General features: G+C 36.5%; 1 protein-coding gene across 1 annotated transcript; it reads left to right on the forward strand.

Moving 5' to 3' along the window:
* The first annotated feature begins 16,531 nt into the window (after nt 1–16,531).
* LOC147567998 (histone deacetylase HDT2-like) lies at nt 16,532–19,604 on the forward strand. Its single transcript, XM_086654466.1, has 10 exons — nt 16,532–16,666; nt 17,365–17,435; nt 17,535–17,746; nt 17,885–17,904; nt 18,017–18,073; nt 18,150–18,304; nt 18,415–18,495; nt 18,591–18,675; nt 19,076–19,205; nt 19,321–19,604. The coding sequence occupies exons 1-10, from the start codon at nt 16,654–16,656 to the stop codon at nt 19,382–19,384; spliced, it is 888 nt and encodes a 295-aa protein (XP_086510592.1). The 5' UTR covers nt 16,532–16,653; the 3' UTR covers nt 19,385–19,604.
* The last annotated feature ends 669 nt before the right edge of the window (nt 19,605–20,273 follow it).

Raw genomic sequence — 20,273 nt, forward strand, 5'->3', positions numbered from 1 at the left:
CAGAAGATGAACGATATAAGTTCACCACTGGAAGTGGTTACAAGAGGAGAGAGGAAGCTGCTGTTGAAGGTGAATTTGCAGAGGAGTTTGGGAGCAGTTCAAGTGGTGATGGCGGAAGAATCAAGTGTAAGTGATCTTATTGTTGAGGTTGTTCGACGATATGTGAAGGATGAGAGAAGGCCTATTCTTCCCACTACAAATCCTTCCTGCTTTACTCTTCATTATTCAACCTTCACACTAGAAAGTAAGTTAGTAGTTTCATCCAATTTTTTTTTATATTTTTTCTCACTATATTTTCACCACCTAAGTAAGAATAGTTTCATCTGAAAGAAGGAAAAAAACATCCCAGTCAAGTAACTAAGATCTCTTTAGCTCAATTAGTTTTGAGTCTAATGTTTATGAACTCTATGGTGTCAGAGTTATTAGGTTTAGGTAACTAGCTTTTCATCAAAAAAAAAAAAGGTTTTAGGTAACTAGCCTAACTTTCATCAAAAGAAAAAGGTAACTAGCCTAAGGGTCAGAGGCATAACTTATTCCATGTAGCTAGGTCAACAAAAGTACACAAAATTACTGCATGTGTTTTGTTTCTCACAAATATGTTGGATTTGATGTAAGTTTTGTTTGACGAACAAAAGTAGGACTTTTGCTTTAATACAATAAAAAAAATACTGAGTATATGTGACAAAATAATTACTTAAGCAAAAAATTGAAAAGATTGTTCGGCAACATAATTTACTTTTCTTTTTGTCATAGAGATAATTCGTTTTAAGTTCCGTCATATGATTTCATAATGACTATTGGGCAAAGGTGGCGGTGGTTGTGGTAGGTTGGTAACCATAGTGATAGAAGTCATAGTGGTGCTGGACTTTTGGAGACAGTAATTGAGGTGGTTGAGATATGGTTGTGATGGTGATGGAGATACAATTGTGGTGATTGAGGTGTGGCGGAAATATGGTGATGGTGGTGCTGATATGGTGATGGTGGTGATGGAGAGGTATGGTGGTGGAAATATGGCGAGGTGTTGGTGATGGAGGTACAGTGATGGTGATGGAGGTATGATGGTGGTGGTGGTAGAACTATGGTAGTGGTGGTGTTAGAGTTGTTCTGGTGGTGGTGGTGGTGGAGAGGTGTTGTGATGGTGGTGGTGGTGGAGAGGTGTTGTAATGGTGGTGGTGGTGGTGGTGGTGCAGCGGTGGTGTGCTGGCGGTGGTGGAGGTGAGACGACGATAGTGGGAGTGGAGATGCGGTAGAGGTGCGGTGGTGGTGGTGAAAATTGTATAGAGGTGGAGTGGAGGTAGACAAGAAAAAAAAGTACCCAAGTAATTTTCGTGTATACTGGGTAAATGGGGTTAAGTGTTGGGGGGAGGGGGGAGGGGGACGAAACGGTGCGACACGGGGCTGAATCTCAGTGGATCGTGGCAGTAAGGCCACTCTGCCACTTACGATATTCTGTCGCGTATTTAAGTCGTCTGCAAAAGATTCTACCCGTTGTCTCGTGGGAATAAATTGGAGTAGTAATTAACTTATTTTTGTGTTGTCAAACGACACTTTAATATATTTTTATTAACTTTATTAAGTCGATTTCAGGTTTAGATCGAAAGGCCAAATTAATAACGCTTGGGTCGAGGTCTTTCTTTCTTTGCCTTAGTGACTGTACCCGTACTAGTCTTGATTCTAGTATGATTGAAACAACAAAAACAACTTCTTCGTCCGGAAATTTTTGTGTAAACAAAGTAAATGAGAAGCTTCCAAAATTTATCAGTCTCCCATGGGTGAGGTTCACTCAATTCATGATGTAACAATATATGACTACTGTATCTGCGCTAACCAGTATACGATGGATAAATTAGTTTGATGTAAGCTTGTTGATTGTTCTAATGAAATCTATGGTATATTTAACTTTATGTATCTTACGTCAAAATTACAAATGACAAAAAGAGGACAGACATATGTGGCGGCTTAGTCAACACTACACACATTTGTGGTTCACTCTAGCAAGTTCAACGATTGGGATGAAACAAAAAACTTAGCTGAGTTGGTTCTGGTAAGTCATGTTACTCACACTGTCGCGTAGGAAAAGGAAGAGAGGCTTTTCGGCCACGTCATGCTCAGAAGCCTAATTGCTGGGTAGGGACAAGGTTGGTCGAGTTGTTGGGTAATGTTGAACAAATAATTTGACACACAAAAATAAATTTGAATACTTGAAAGCTTTGAAAATCTTGAAGAACTTTATTTAATCACAAAGATTACAAAATCAATACAATACAAGTCATCAATCTCTTCTTATATAGAGACGATGAAAACTGATCTTAGAAAGAGAAAGTCAAATTAGTTAATCATAACTGACTTTTTAACAAACTAAACTTCATCACACATGTGATTGACACGAGTGACAGGAGCGCCTATAACATCTCTCTCATTAGCTATTTCAGAAGTATAAGCCTATTAACGTACACCACAGTTAGAGAGAAATAGTTTGGATACCCGACCCAAATGGATGGAGCACCCTACCCAACTACGAAGTCAACAACCATAATGTAGATATTCTTAGTTATCTTTATGTATATTCTTTCTGTATTTATTTATACTTATCCTAGTTTAACCTATAAATACTTGTACTTGCATAATCATATAGAATGATAAATTTATTTCTTCATCTCGGCTTCTCTCTGTCTCTCGATTTCTCTTTCTAATCTTCTCCCTCTCATACTAGTTTCACATGGTATGTGAGCAGGTCTCAATTCCAATCATACTTCATATTTAGCTTCCTTTATTTTCATGTTTTCCTTTAATCATTGTGATTAATAAGTGACCAATTACTTGGTTCATTTTTTTTTTCTTTTCAATCCAAGACTTTCTTTTGTTTTTTTTTTCTTCTATCTTCATCCGATGACTTATATCAAAAGATGAAGAAGAACGATTATAAGAGAAACGACTATGTTGTCAAATCAAAGGAATATTTGTTTTATTCTAGCCGATTTTAAATGACACTTTTGATTTTTCTTTTAGTCTAACCAAATATTGGATCTTGTTCACCTTGTTAGGTCTGCTTTTCCAACGATTTATCTTCGTTGTGATATTATTAGATCTTGTTCACCTTGTTAGGTCTGTTTTTCCAACGATTTATCTTAGTTGTGCTTTTATTCATGTTCAGCTTATGTTTCTGATGTCTTCTCTTGTTTTTCCTGCTACACCTTTTCTAAACAGCAAGGAACACTACTCAATTTCTTGCATTAGTTAATAAGAGATCATATATATATATATAAACCATCAACTTTATGTTTTGATAAACATAAAGTTGATGGTTTATATATATATATGATCTCTTATTAACTAATGCAAGAAATTGAGTAGTGTTTTGATTAAAAAAAAAAAAAAAAAAAAAAAAAAAAAAAAAACTTTATGTTTTGATAAAAAAAATTTGTCGTGTTCAATCACGTAATTTGTTCGTCGTGTAATCATCAATTTCGTTGACGACTCAAGTCATATAATCGTATTGTGTTTAATCACATATTTATTCTTATTTTCTAGCTCCACTTTATGGGTAGGTGGAACTACTTTATCTCACTGGGAATTGAAAAGAATTAATCAAAACCTAGTTTTAACTATTGTCTTCACTATGTAATCACCATCTTTATTCATAAGCAAATCTTGGTTATGGTACCCGTTTAGCTTTTACTACTTATTTCATCTGGCTTCAAAAAATTTTCTTGTGGCTATAATTCATATGCAATATCTTTTTTTTTATCAGTAGGAGCAACTTTGCCTTCCTATCATTAATCATACTCAATCCCCAAGTCCCCAACGTTGTTAGGTGTTTTCACCAATTATGATTGAGCAGTCATGGTCGACTGTTTCCGAATATCTCCGGAACTCAAATACAGCTTAGTTATTGTCATGAACATCGAAGATCCATCATTTTTGTCTTCAGCTTCTGATGTTCCAACGATCTTTTCCTAAACTATTGTGTTTTTTTTTATATTTGTGGATGGTCTTCAAATTTGTTTTCTTCTTGTTCCACATCGATCTCTATCATGGATCCATATTCCACTGTTCGTTCAATCAACAGTTTTCCCTTCTGTTAAGAGCATCATCTCTGGACAATCATCCCGTTTTTTTTATTGAGTGGTCTGTCTTCATCCATCAACTATCACTTGACTTATTGAGCTCTATATGCTTCATCTTACATCCTCCCTCAAACGAAACATTATCCGAAGGAAAATCCATGAGTTTGTGTCTAATGCCTTGAAAATGAGCAAAGACCAATCCTTTGGTGAAGATATCAGCTAGATTATCATCTGAAGCAACAAACTTGATATTTAATGTGCCATTCTGCAGCAAGTCTAGAATGAAATGGAAGTCGATTTCAATGTGCTTTGTTCTGGCATGAAACACAGGGTTGTAGGCCAGAAACTTGACTCCCATATTATCACAAAATCAGTCGAATGGAAAAGTAACTAGTTGGAGCAATTCTTCAAGCAAATACGAAATCCAAAGGAGTTATGATGTAGCCAAACACAGTGCCTTATACTCAGTATTAGTAGAGGATCTGGACACTGTGGTTTGTTTCTTAGATGACAAGAAAACAAGTGTAGAACCTAGGAAAATGCAATAACCACTGGTAGATCTCCTTGTATCTGGACAACCTCCCCAATCTGAATCTGAAAACCTAGATAAACTAGAAAGATCACCTGCTTGAATCAAAATTTCAGCTCCAATTGTACCTTTGAGATATCTCAGAACTTTCTTGAGCAAAATCAAGTGACTCGACCTGGATTCTTGCATAAATTGAGACAAGTAATTGACACTAAATGTCAACTCTGGTCGAGTCATTGTAGCATATTGCAGACTACCCACAATACTTATATAAAAGAGGGGATTGGCTCTCAAGTCATCATCGAATTTAGACACCCTCTTACCACAAGAAACTGGAATCAAACTTGGTTTACAATCCATCAAATCTGACTTGTTCAGTAGTTCAAGAAGGTATTTTGTCTGAGATAAGTGCAAATGGTCAGAGAATCTCTGTACTTCAATTCCCAAGAAGTAGTGTAAATTGCCTAATCTCTTCATTGCAAAAGCCTGAGTGAGATCCTCAATAAGTTGATTCATGAGTTGGAGAGAAGTACCAGTGAGGATGATATCATCCACATACAGAAGAAAGACCAACATCTGTTGAGATGAACTGAATATAAACATGGAAGTGTCTGAGGTACTTTTAACAAACCTCATGATGAAAGATAAGTGGCAATCTTATTAAACCAACCTCTAGGAGCTTGTTTCAACCCATAAAGACCTTTGTGAAGATGACATACAAAATCAGGCCTCTTGTCATCCACAACCCAGAGGTTGCGTCATGTAAACATTTTCTGAGATATCCCCATGAAGGAAGGCATTTGAAACACTTAACTGATTTATTGGCCATCCCTTTGATATTGCCAACGTTATGACTATCCTTACTATTTGCATTTTGATTACTGGATTGAAAGTCTCTAGATAATCGATTCCCTCCTTCTGGTTGTACCCTTGAGCTACAAGTCTAGCCTTGTACCTCTCCAAGGTTCCATCAGATTTGTATTTAATTTTGAAAATCCATCTACATCCAAGAACATTCATGTTGGGAAGTTTTGGAGTGAGAGACCAAGTGTTATTCTTCATAAGAGCCTGATATTCATCCATAATAGCTGATCGCCAATGTTCATGTTAACTAGCCTCCTTATAGCTTTTAGGCTCAATCTCAGAGTATAAAGACACAGCATAAGCAGTAGGCATGGGATGAGGGACAGTAAAGTGAGCCACATGATCAGGTATAGTTTTTGGTTTACTTATGCCACTCTTAAGTCTAGTGTTCATAGAATGAGTATTTTGAGGTGGTAATTGTGGTGATGAGGAAAGAGACTCACCAGAGGACTGACAAAGATCAGTCTGAGACACTTCTAAAGTAGGGATAGTATTAAAAGTAGTTGTCTCTGATGTGGAGATAAAAGGAGCTAAGAAAACTTGGTCTGCGGAGGAGTATGTGGTATGATAAGTTGGTATTGTGGGTGTAATAGAACTAGAGGAAAGTAATGGCAAGGGAAATATTGCATGGTTGTTAGGTGATGAACTCAAAGCTGGAAGAGAATCATTATATGTAGGAAATGATGCAAAAGGAAACACAGATTCATCAAAGATGACATGTCTTGACACATACTCCTTGTGTAAGGCCAAATCTAAGCACTTGTATCCTTTATGTGCAGGGTTATATCTAATGAAAACACATTTTGGCTGACTTTAGGATGAGTTTATCAGCCTTAGTATTGCCTAAATATGGGTAACACAGAGACCCAAATACCTTGATCATATCATAATTTGGACATTTTTGAAATAAGACCTCATAAAGAGTTAAATGAGATAATACTTAGTTGAAGTCTTGTGGACAATGTATGCAACTGTGGCATAGGCATGAAACCAGTTTAGGCATAGATGCCTGAAATAAAAGTGTATTGCCCGTAGAAGTAATCTGCATGTTCTTCTTTTCTACTCTTCCATTTTGTTCCGGAGTATATGGACATGAGCATCTAAATTGAATGCCAGAAATTCTTTGACTTCTCCCTTGCTTAATTCAGGTGCACCATTACTCTGAAAACTCTTAATAGATTGAGAGAATAGTTTCTCATTGTGTCTCTTGAAGTGCTGAAAACACTGGAGACTATCTAATCTCAATTTCATTTGATAAATCCAAAAGAATCTGCTAAAATCATCAAGAAACAATATATAATATTTGATGCCAGTAGATGTGGTGATTGGTGTTGGACCCCATATGTCACAGTGTATCAATTGAAGTGGAATAGGGGATGAGCTCTCTGATATAGGAAATGGGAGTCTTTGACCCTTTCCTAATTGACATGAAGAACAAATTTTTTCAAGTCTTTAGAAGACAATTTTATCTTATTATCTTTTTCCAGTGTCAGAAGGACCTCTTTAGATGTATGTCTCAGTCTGTTATGCCACACTTGAGCTGTAACAGTAGCTATATGAGCTTCTTCCACTTCTTCATGTGAACTACAATAAGGGTTCATTTCAAAATCAATACTATAAAGGTTATTCTTCATTGGGCCATCTGCTAGCACCTCTCTAGTCCATTAATCTCTTATAAAAAAATCCCCACGGAAGGAACTCAACACCACATAAATTTTCTTTTGTAAATCAAGAGATAGAAAAAAGGTTCTTTTGTATATTGGGGACATGAAGTACCTTCTTAAGTTGAAAGGAGTTTGAACCAACCATGAGTGTGGCTTCTCCTGTGCTAGCAATGTTCATACAATTTCCATCACTTATCATGACTTCATTTGTACCTCTATAGAAAGCACTGTGATTGAGCATCTCTTTAGCATAAGTCATATGACTAGTAGCTCCTGTATCTGCAATCCATCTTTTATCCTTTTTATTTGAAGAAGATGCATATTAGCTTCTTCAATATTTATCATATTACAATCTATTAAAACACCAAAGTGTGCTTGTTCATCTTCATTTTCTTGTTGTTCAAAGCCCTCATCATCATCATCTTCTTCTTCTTCAAATTCTTGTAGGTGCGAATTAGCAAAATTTCTCTAAATGGGTATGTTTGAAGATGATTTTGAAAAATCTTTGAATCTCATCTTACATTGTCTAGCAGTATGCCCCCATTTATAACAAATTGCACAAGGGACAATAGTATAATCAAATAAATTGTTTCTTGGTTGACTTTGAAGCTGCGTTTGTTTAAATTGATTCCTTTGAGAAGGATCAAATTTTTGACTTTGAGGTACAAATTTCTGGTTTACTTTGAATTGGGCTCCTCTATTTTGAAATTGGGTTCCACTATTTTGAAATTTCTTGACAAAATAAGATTCACTTGCTTCTTCTTGTGTTTCTTGCTCTTTAAGCCATTGTTCATGATGGATTAGTCTACTTCTTAGTTCAAGAAAAGTTAGACATCCTTCTCTGTTTTGTATTGCTATGATAAATTGAGAATACTCTCTCCCCCGACCTTGTAGTGCAATTCTTACTAACCCAGAGTCACTGACCTTGTCATTAACACCAACAAGGGAATCAACAAGAGACTTAATCCTGCTCAAGTATTCAGACACATTTTAGAACCCTTCTTGATATTCTGAATTTGATTTCTTAATGAGTATTTTTGAGCTTCAAATTCTTGAAGAAAACCCATTTTGAGATATGACCAAATTTCTCTAAAGGTTTTTAGTCCCAAAATCTCCGAGGCTATAAAGTGTGTTATTGTGGCCTTTATACAAGATTTGACAAAACTGCATGTTTTTCGCCATTGAAGATATGTTCCATCTATGTAGCATATAAGGTCATTCCCAATTAGGGCATTTTCAAATATTGATCTTTCCAAACAAGATTCAAACCATCTAACCTAGCAGATATCAAAGTGGTAAGATTAGAATTGTATGAGTTCTAACCTGAATTAGGGCTCATATTTTGTGGTGGAGTATTATTCATCTTGAATCAGACCTGAATCTTTGATTCCTTGATACAGAAGAACAGTTTGTCTGTGAGCTCTTAGTTTCGGCTTGAATCTGATCTTGAATCTTGATCAAGAAAATCGATTGGCTCTGGTACCATGAAAGCTTTGTAAATCTTGGAGAACTTTATTTAATCACAAACATTACAAAATCAATACAATACAAGTCATCAATCTCTTCTTATATAGAGATGATGAAAACTGATCTTAGACAGAAAGTCAGATTAGTTAATCATAACTGACTTATTAACAAACTATTTAACAAACTAAACTTCATCACACATGTGATTGACACGAGTCACAGGAGTGCCTATAACAACTCTCTTATTAGCTATTTCAGAAGTATAAGCCCATAGAGAAGTTAGTTAAGTTCGTTATCTTCTTCCTCATTGAGCTCTATATACAATACTAAGGCCATGTTTGGCACGCGGGAATGGAATGTGATTCCTGGGAATCACATTCCCGTAACGTGATTCCTGGGAATCAGATTACTGTAGTTTGATGTTTGGTTTGATCAGGAATGAGAATTTGATTCCTGACATATTCCTAATTAGGTGTTTGGTTTGTATAGGAATAGGAATGTAAATATTTGTAAAAGTGTACTTTTACCCTTAAACTACATAAAAACATATCAATTTTTTTTGTGCATAAAATATACACATCAACTTTGTTATATATTAAAATCAGTATTATTTTTTCAAATTCGTTGATATGAAATAATAACACGATACATCAAAGGGAATCACATTCCCGGGTCCACACCATTCCCGCAAGCCAAACATTGATCTGGAATGTGATTCCTGGGAGTTGTTACAAGGGTTGGATAAACGAACCTCATTCATGGTCGACCATGTCGACCACCACCATCGATGAAGATCCAGCGATTTCGAATTGAATATCAAGTTGTTTCTCGTCTTCCACCAATTCCAAATCAGATAAGTGTAAATCAACCAAGTTTCATTATTTACAGAACCATTATTTAATAAATCTCTAATGTTAGCTATCGGATCTATACTGAGATCACTTAGTTGAACATTTTGAGATATGCTTAGGAGTTCTCTAAATCTAGCATAGTCACCAAATAAGTGACAAATGGTCTCAAGCTCTCCCGAATCACAAGCCTACATGTCTATTGGACCACCGAGTTATATTTGCCTAAGTTACTTAAACTAGGAATACCATTATGAATGAACTTCCATATAAGCAGTTGAATCTTAGGGAGCATGTTAGGTTGTTTCCATAGTTTAGACCATGGAAAATCATGTAGATGTTGATGAATGATCGACTTAGTTCTGATAGTGGTATAATAAGATTTCGTGGAGATTTTTCTCGTTTCTGTAGGAGTCCAAATGAGTGTATCTCTAACTTGATTCCTAGATAGGGAAATCAAATTAATGGCCTTTACAGTCGCAGTACTAAACAAATGTCTAATTAAATCCTGATTCTAATTCGATTTGTTTGGAAGCATTAAGTCTGAGACCCATTGAATATGCTGAGGTAGCTCAATAATGAGTTGAGGTTTTCTATTAGTTAAGTCCAATAATCAGGGATCATGTATGATATGTATAGTGGACCCATCCCCTACTTTCCATATAAGATTATTATACATTGTTTCTCTTGTAGTCAAGAATGCTCTCCAAAAAGGAGAGGTTGAGCTAGGTGGATGGACTGACCAAAAATTACTGGACTTAACATATTTAGAGTTGAGTGGTTGAACCCATATTGAGTTAGGATTAGTGAGGTACCTCCAAGTCATTTTCCCAAGCATAGATTAATTAACACAAGTGAGAGATCTAATACCAAGACCTTTATGTTTCTTTGCTGAGCATATTGTATCCCAATTTATGAAATGAATCTTTTTCTCATTTGTACCTTGACCCCACCAGAAACATCTCTCAATTTGTTCTAGCTTATTGATCGCCTGCTTTGGTATTTTCTGAAACATACCTTTGTTAATTGTAGAGTTATGCATTGAGAAACTACCTTTGTTAATTGTAGAGTTATGCATTGAGCGTATTAATTCTTCGGTTATTATGATGTTGTCCATGATTTGTCTGGAGGGGACAAATGCAGTTTGAGTCCAACTAAGGCATTTTTCAAGGAAAGGTCTCAATCGATTGGCCACTATCTTCATGATGAATTTATATATTGAATTACAAAGAGCAATAGGTCTAAAGTCTGAGGCCATACTCGGATGTCGAACCTTCTGGAATTAAGGCTAAAGTAGTAGAGTTAATGGTAGGATCAATAGCACTTGTATGGAAGATGGATTGAATATACGTGATTAACTCTGGTCCCACCACCTCCCGATTATGCTGGTAAAAGAAATAGGGCAATCCATCTGCTGTTGGGCTTTTGATCGACCTTATTTCCATAACTACAACGGTAATTTCCTCAGAGCTAGGCATTTGAGACGTAGCCCATATCTTCAGGCGAGAGCACTTTGTATGCATTAATAATTTGATAAGGGCAGGAACAATCGTTTGCGTCTGGAATAAGTTCTGAAAGAACACCACAAGATCCTTAGCAATTTTGGTTTCATTAGTAGACACTTCACCTGACTGTAAAGTCAATTGATGGATTATGTTTTTTTGTCTACTCTGAAACATAGCACAATGAAATGCTTAGTATTCCAATCTCCATTATGAGTCCACTTGAGTTTAGAGTGTTGTTCTAATTTAGTTCTATGGACCTCCTCTAGGTAAATCAGTTGTTCTTGGATAAAGTTCAATCGAGTCCCTAAGTTGGATCTCATGAAGTTTGTGTGGAAGTATTTTCATGTTGATATGCAATATTCCAAACGCTTGTTTATTCCAAATCCGAATAGTGGTTTTAACCTGGTTGATTTTCTCATAGAAGGGTTCAGTACTATCCTTCCAACTTTTTTTAAATTTTTCAGAGTAGTCTGTGTGTTTAGTCTAGTAAGCTTCAAAGCGGAGCATTCCCTAAACCCCGACAATTCCAAGCAAGACAAGTCATTCCTCCGACAACATTATGGGAGTCGCTTCGCGTTCAATATTAGTGTGAGAAATACTTAGTCTGGATGTACGTTTGTAGGTACGCCTCTGTCGGATCAAAACATTATCTCCCTGGTTTTTTGGGGCAGTCTCCATTTCGGTAGTATGAGCCTCCTGTGTGAAAATTGATCCACTACCTCTAGTCGATAGTTCCAACTGGTTCAAATGCAGTTGTGTGGTCAATGTTGAGGTATTACTATCCTCCCTCGTCACCTTTGATTTTTTTTGCTTGGGAAAGAGAAGAAAGTAAATCCCCAAAATTCGCGTTATTGTCTTACCAAGAGGAAGGTTTTCGTTAACCTCCGAAGAATTTTCTTGCAAAATCTAAATTATTACCAACATTTTGATAATCAAGAGACGAATACGATTCGAGTTCTCTATCCAAACCTTTCACTGAGAATGGAACCTTAAACGGCTCCTTATATTTTGTCTCCATTGCCTTAAGAACTAGCGACCTTTGTTCACTGGTGAGATTACATTTGGGAAGATTATTAAATTAAAGAATAATAGGGCAAAATTTTATCATATATCCTATCATCCCACAAGAGATACAAAATCTCGGCAATTTTTCAAATCTGAGTTCAATGGAGATTAACTTGGTGTTGGACGTACATAGATATACCCTCTGAAGAAGAGCTTTAATAATACGAAATTCGATTTTACCACGACCGTAAACACTCAGTGAGACGAATCTTCAAGAGTAGTCGCATTATAGTCGCATTATATGGTCCTAGAGAACTAGCCAGTCGGTTAATGGTAGTACAATTTAGATGTCCTATAGGAATCCCATGCATTTGTACCCAGAATTTAGTCGATTCAAAGTTGTAGTCTTCAGGAGCCTTGGATCCTTCACATTCCTTGAGGATAACCAATTCATCCATGATAACCCATGGCGAACTATCCGTTGCAAGTCCCAACTCGCTGATTGTCGCAAACCGGATTAAGAACTTGTTGTCAACGACTTCTGTGAGAGAGAACTTGTTTGAGCCATTAATAACCCTACACAGTCGTATCATTGCCTGACCGGTGTTGATTTTCTTTGCACTATGAAATTTAATAACACCACTTATAGCATTACCGGCGATAGATCCGACTAGGTCTGAACCCTCAACCGTAACAGTAGAGGTTTCGTCAGTTGTTTAGGTTACAAACTGCTGGAGAAATTGTGCGATTGGGGAATCCATGAGTAGGGGTGGGAAAAAGCCCGAGAACCCGAAACCCGATATGTTCACCCGAGTCCGATGAAGCCCGTGGTCGCCCGAACCCGTTAGTGGGTACTACCCGCCCGACCCGATTAATTTTTATGGGCGGGCTCGGGTATAAAAGCTTGCCCGAGGTGCCGCCCAAGCCCGAGTGCACAGTTGCCCGAAAATATTGCTCGTATAGCCCGTTATTTGCTATGCACAACCCTGATAAAACATAGCCGTTGGATGATGTAACTTATGAGTACCTCTCACCCGTCAAATGTAGGGTTGGGACCTAAAAGGCATACATAAATAGGTTTTCAGCCAGAAACTTTCATCCCCTTTTGACTTTTTAGGGTTTAAGAAAGATAAAGACTATTCTATAGAGAGAGAAAGTAGATTCCAGAGAGATGATCTGAGGGAGTGAGTATGTATTAATATGTTTGTGGTATATAGGGACGAAAAAAAAGGAGCAGTGAAGAAGAGATCAAAACTAGTTTACTCTGTCTGTTTCTTTCTTTCATTCTTGTAGTTTTACTTATTTGTGTTTTCTATCTTCTCTTGTTGTGTTCTATATATTTTCTTTTCTTGGTTCTGTATAGATTCTAAACTAGTTGAATCATCTTTTTGAAAGATCTTAGATGTTTATGTAAAATCTTCAAATAAATATGGTAATTTGTTATAGATTAGAACTTTGTTATTAAGTTATTTAGATATCTGGATTAGAAAAATAATTTTGTAGCCGAATATTTATATTTTTTTCCAAAGCCCGAAACTCGACGGCCCGTTGCCCGAGTGGCCCGACTACTTTAACGGGCTTGGGCGAGCTTTGATCAACAAAACTTTACTATATACCCGCCCGATCCCGCCCGACTACCCTAATAGCCAAGGAAGAAACATACCCGACCCGCTCGAGCCCGACTCATTTTTACCCGCGGGCGCCCATACTCGCCCGATTCCCACCCCTATCCATGAGTAGATAATAGCATATGAATGTAGAGTAGAGAAATGATGAAGATGAAAAGAGACTGAATCTCACAATTGAAAACCTCCTAAAGAGGAACAAGAAGAAAGATTTGAGATTTGAAAGTTAACTGCCGGGAAACCCGTCGGTAACCCACTAAATCAGGAACTAACTCTAACTCCGGTCACCGCCATTTTTTTCTTTTATTATTTTTTTTCTTCCTCTTTTCTCCTTCCAATAAACTACAACCTCCATTTATCTTTCTTCTCTCTATTCTTCCCTCTCCATTTCTCTCTATACTCCTCCCCCACCTCTCTCTTTTTATTTAATCCGACGAAGAGGATCTTTTCTAGTTTGGGATATCTTTCGTGTCGGAAGCATTCGTTGATCATAATTTGAACTAACAATCGATCTTTATACTCATGTTATTGTAGTCGATTCTATTAATGCAAATCTCTTTGCTGATCGTGCTCAAGCCAACATTAAGCTTAACAATTTCATCGGTCTCTATCTCTAACTTTTTCTCTCTTCGTTATAATTCTGAATTGAATTTGTGGAACCAATAAGGATTTACTTAAAAAGGTTATTCTTTTGATTAAAAGAGTAGTATCCTAATTAGGGTTTTTGCTGGTGTATTTGGTGATATTTGTAGTTAGAAATATGATTTTTTAATTGGTTCATTCGAGTTTCAGTAGCTAAAAGAAATTAATATAGGAAGTGTGGTGAAATGAACAATCTTGCAAAGAATGATTAAGAAAATTAGAGTAGAAAAGTCTTGTAAATTTTATTGAGTGACTACAACAGAAGCAAAAACTCTTTTAAGAAACTTAGACATACCGAGAAACATGATCGAGAAGGATTACATTTACTACCATAGATTATTGAAGAAATAGCAGGGGCGGAACCAGGATTTTCACCTAGCCTGGGCAAGATTAAAGCAACTGTAAATTAATCGTGTAAATATTATGTATATGTGTACTAATTTCACATATTATTATGCATATATACATTAATCTTGATAATTTTTACCCATAATAAAGTAAGTATTAGTTTGAGAACGAAAGAGAAAAAGGAAAAATGAGACTCGCCAACGAAGAACTGGTCAATATTTGCGAACATGTCTTCTGCGAGAAAAGACTAAATAGACGAGATAGCGACCTTAAACACAAGGAAAATAAGAGAGGATGAGAATACCGAAACGCTTCGTCTCCCTCATAGTAACTCTTATCTTTCATAATACAAAAATAATAAGGGTGGAATTGAAATTAAAATAAGATGTAATCACTAGCAAAAGAAAAAAAGAAAGTAATTTGAGTGTCTATTTTCGAAGCTGGTTAAATTACGGGAGTCATTCTGTGAGTTGGTCATGATAGGAGGACTGAAAAGAACCAGCTCTTTAAAAGAAAAAAGATGCAAAAATAGGGATGCAAACACTTTAGAGGGGAGTTGAACCTCATACCTTGGATGCACTAGGCAGTAACTTATCCACTGGGCCGCATCCTTGTTCTTGTTATAACTTTATAGAGAAAACTACAAATTTCAGCCTTGCAATGGCCTAGGCTGGTCTACAAATGGGTCCGTCCCTGAGAAAGAGGGAGAAACCCAAACTAATTTTTCGTCGGAAAACGGCTAGATAGTAAGAGAAGAAAAGAGGGAAGAGAAATAAAGAGAAGGAGAGGAAAGAAGAGAGAAAGACAATGGTGGTTGAAGGTGCTCGAATGAAGAGAAGAAAAGAGGGAAGGAAAATAAAGAGAAGGAGAGGAAAGAAGAGAGAAAGACAATGGTGGTTGAAGGTGCTCGAATGAAGAGAAGAAAGCTTACAAAAAAAATATTGAAGGTGATCAATAATGGTCGTTTGCCGGGGACCATTGTCGGAGTGGATAAAAAAATGGTTGTAGAGTTACGGACAATAGAAAAGAAAGCAAAATTACTTCATTCGAAATGATTTCCCTCTAACAATTAAAAAAAAAAGTTAACTAGAGTTGACCAGTTTTTTGGAAAGTCTTTGCACCCCGATACTTTTCTTATTTTTCCAAATCAACCATCTTTTTACATATACTTTTCTTATTTTCCCAAATCAACCATCTTTTTTGAGATACTTTTCTTATTTTCCCACATCAACCATCTTTACGGTTTTCCCATAGTTGACGCCTTGACCCTTGAGGATTGAACCAAGTTCCATTGTTGAGATGAAAGTGCCAATAAATGGTCTAGATTTATCTTCGACTCCAATAAGAGCAACTCCAATGTGGGTGGGGGGGTGGGGGGGGGGGGGCTGGGGCTCCCAAATTCAAATTTGGGAGCCCCAGCCCACGGGGTCCAACCCGGGAGCCCCGGGGCTAGGCTCCCGGTGGGGCTGGGGGGGCTCCCAGCCCCAAATATGCCCGTTGGGGGTCTCTCAACGGCCATATTTGGGGTGGACTTCTTTTCATTTTTTTTTAACTAATTTTTTTTTCAAAAAATGTAAATTGTTTTAAATTTGTTTTTCCAGTCGTTTCTCTAATTTTTTCATTTTTGAATTTTTTTCATCTTTTCAAAATTCCTTCTCTCTGTAACATAATATTAAATTTCAATTTTATATTTGAAATTAATAATTTATAGTTGAAAATTGAAATTAAAAGTCGGGACACGTACATTACACACGTACATAATTTAGATTTGGGAGCCCTTGTTAGGAGCCCGACGTTGGAATTGAAAAAAGCCTCGGAGCTCCTAAAAATCAAGGGCTCTCAAAATTGAGAGTCGGAGCCCCACATTGGACTTGCCTAAGCTAACCGGTTGGGAGAACTGGGCTTACCTAACAATAATGGCCCCACAGCATGTTATCATTCCGCAGGAAACTTTTTGGGCTTGACTTGCTTTAAATTCCGCAAGAACCCTAACACTTCCTCCTCTCTCTCTCTCTCGTTCTTTTACATTTCGACTAAACCCTTTCAAAACCCTAGTCGCAGTCGCCTCTCTTCTTCATCCTTCGAATCAATGGAGTTTTGGGGTAACATTCTTATTTTTTTTCTAGCGATTCTACTGTTATAGTTCTTTACTGATCATGAAGTTCCTTTAGATTTCTTTTATCAAGTGGTATCTCATATAAAGAAAGGGTTTAGATTTTTAATGTTTTGGATTTTAGATGGTACCTGTTTGTGTTATTCTTCATCATTGGTATACTTATGCTTGAATATGTGATTCTTTTCCTCACTCTTTTTGTTCTTCATATGTTTTGTCAAATCACTTTAAAGTATTTGCATTTTCTTTATCAACATTTTATGCTGTTTATAGCCTTATAATCTGTTCTGGTATTTGGAGCTTAACCTTAGGGTTTATCTTTCTGGGTTTTCTTGATATACTAGTAATAGCTTCAAGTGCTGAAGATGTATTTAATTTATTAGAGATTGAATCTTATGTATTTTGTGTGTACACATTACTTATCTAGGGTTTATGCATCTAGGCGCTGAGATTGTTTATATGGGTTATTGTCAACTTCTTGACTTCCAAATGAAGTTTTAATCTTCAACAGTTTATTATATTGCTGAATCATGAACCTGTGTTCTATATGCTTTTTTGTTAGATTAGCTCTAATTCTTATCTGGTATCTATATAATCAGTCATTAGCATTCTAAATATATATTTTCTTCATTATTCTATTTCGAAAATGTAAGCTGTACTGATTCTCGCCTTTGTAATGATACCTAGGTGTTGAAGTTAAACCAGGACAGACACTTAAAGTTGAGGCTTTTGAAGAAACAGTCTTACATCTATCACAGGTATATTAATAATTTTTGTACATTAGACAATTACTTTTCGCTCAATGCGGGCAATCAATATACACGAGGGTTACATTTTTAATGATCTCAATACTGCAGGCATCTCTTGGTGAAGTGAAGAAGGACAAGGGCAATGACTCCATCCATCTCTATGTGAAGATTGGTGATCAGAAGCTTGTAGTGGGAACACTTTCTGCTGATAAGTGCCCTCAACTATCGTACGATTTGGTGTTTGAGAAGGAATTTGAGCTATCCCATACCTGGAAGAATGGAAGCATTTACTTCTGTGGTTACAAATCACCCATTGCTGAATATCCTTTGCATTTCCCTGTCGTGATTAATTTTTTTTTACCTTCTCTCTGACAAATAGCACTTTATTTTCTGTCTTACCATTACTTTCTACCATATGAGTTTGTTGGCATCCTTAACCATGTAATTCCTTGTATCACATCTGATGATGAATATCAGGGTAAGTTCCAAACTCCAAAGTTTAAGTATTGTACTTACAATGGTTATTCCCATTTTGGTTTTTTTTCTTCTTTCAATACAAGTCTCATCTTTTTTTCCTTGTTTTCCTCCAGATTTTGGCGATGAAGAAGAAGAGGATGAGGAACACCCGCTTGACCTTATACAAAATGGTTTGTAGATGACTATATGTGGAATTTAATGAATTCAATGGTCTTGTTTATTTATATTCTCAATAACCTTGACTAGGGAAATCTGAGGAGAACAAGGCAAAGGTCAACGGCTCCAAGCCTGATGCTAAGAAGGTGAATGTTGCTGACCTAAAAAAGGGTAAGAAACCCCAGGAGGATGATGAAGATGAATCAGATGAAGATGATTCCGATGACGATGAGTCTGATGATGATGTACGTTATCTTCATGAGCACTTATTATACTAGTAATGAGTTGCACTTGTGTCTTTCCGTGACTTCAAATGATTAGACTCAATTGTTTTTACATTTTTACTACTATGTAGGACATTATGGGTGTCGAAGATGATAGCTCTGATGAGGACGAAGATGTGAGCTCTGATGAGGAGGAAGAAACACCTAAGAAGGTTACACTTCACTTCTCATCTATTCTAATGAAATTGCCATTTTTTTCCATTCATTGTAATCATTGTGTATGTTCATGTTCTCTGATACTGAACAGGGCAAGAAGAGACCTGCTGAATCTGCTACCAAGACCACCCCTGGTGCTGATAAGAAGGCTAAATTAGTTACACCTCAAAAGACAGGTAATTATTTATCCTTCTGGTTTTACATTGTGAATGAGAATAGCTTGTCCCTTTCCCAAGTGGTTTAGAAAATTAATTTTTACCCGATTGTTTGTCTCATTTGTGCACATTCTAACTAATTGACCCGGATGTGGAGTAATTTGATCTGGGTTAACGGAAATGAACTGTGACCCTCGGAGGAAGTAGTACTAGTTAGTATGGATGTCGTATGGATGTCTTCCGATTGATGTAGTGTTTTTTTTTTGGGTTTCACTGATTGGGTAAAAAAATTGTGGATAAGGTTATTCAAGGAACCTCTGAAACATACAAGATATTAAATCCCATCATCTGTAATGGTTAAAGTTCAATAGCTGAGAGTTATAGTTTTTTGGTTTTCCTAAGTAAATAGTTGATTTTACAGGTGGTGACAACAAGAAGGCTGGTGCTCACACTGCAACCCCATATCCTTCAAAGGGTGGAAAGACCCCAGCAAGTGGAGATAAGTCGAAGCAAACTCCCAAGTCTCAAGTTTCCTGCAAAGCCTGCCCCAAGTATGATATGACCCTGGATTCTATAACTCCTGTCATTGAACTCCTAAAAAAAATCCTTCGATGGTTATATTTTATGGCGATAGTCATTAATATTTGTTTTATTTAATCGTTGCAGGACATTCAACTCTGATACTGCCATGCAGTCTCATTCAAAGGCCAAGCACAGTGGTGGCAAATAAACATAAACGGTGAAGAAGACGAGAACAAAATTTTGTAATAGATTGACCTATGTTGGTTGATTTATTAATTTTTCTTTTCATGATTTTGAGTTATTATGTGTACCTCTTCGTACAAGAGGTATGACTTTATTTCTACTAGGAGTGAGTGTTTTAATGATTATTAGACAACTTGTTTTTCATTTGGATGATACTTTTATTGAAACCACAAAGTTAGCTATAATTAGATCTTGTTATAATGATTATTAGACAACTTGTTTTTCATTTGGATGATATAAAACGCACAAGCTCATTAATCTATGAACCAGATTCTAAGATGAAAAGTACCATCTGATCAGCTAAACTTCCACTTCTGATCCTAGTGACTGTCACAAGAGAATTATGGAAGAAATGAAAAGTGGCAAGTTATATTTATTCAATAATTTCAAACGGACATAGTGGCATATAGCCCAAAACCAGTTCCTTATTAAATCTGCGTTTTATATCAGTTAGAAATGAAAACATTAAGAGTCTATCGAGAAGCATATAGCCCAAAACATGAGCCTTATTGTATATGCGTTTTACATCAGATAGAAATGAAAACATTCAGTCTATTATCCAGAGATGTCACATAATAAAATGAAGAGCACAATGAGAATGACAAATTTTGTTTTAAAGGGAAATAAAACACCTTCCTCATTTCACACCACCACCATTTTTCTCTTTTTTTTTTGTCTCGCGCACCATCACCACACTCCATTTATCCATCTTCTCTCTTTACTCATCTCTCTATTAATTTTTTTTGTCGAAAGCTCTCTATTAATTGGGTTAGAGTATAGGTTAAATTTTCCAATAATTCCAGAATACACATATTCAATTGATCCGGAGTGATTACAATTTACAATTTAGTCAT

Source organism: Eschscholzia californica, unplaced genomic scaffold, assembly GCF_041429995.1.
Source record: "Eschscholzia californica isolate CP2 unplaced genomic scaffold, dmEscCali1.0.p SCAF_1, whole genome shotgun sequence".
Classification (NCBI taxonomy): Eukaryota; Viridiplantae; Streptophyta; class Magnoliopsida; order Ranunculales; family Papaveraceae; genus Eschscholzia; species Eschscholzia californica.

Coding starts and splice junctions, on each gene's coding strand:
- LOC147567998 (XM_086654466.1), top strand. Junction 17,905..18,016: donor ATCTGATGATGAATATCAGG/GTAAGTTCCAAA, acceptor GTTTTCCTCCAG/ATTTTGGCGATGAAGAAGAA. Junction 18,074..18,149: donor GCTTGACCTTATACAAAATG/GTTTGTAGATGA, acceptor AACCTTGACTAG/GGAAATCTGAGGAGAACAAG.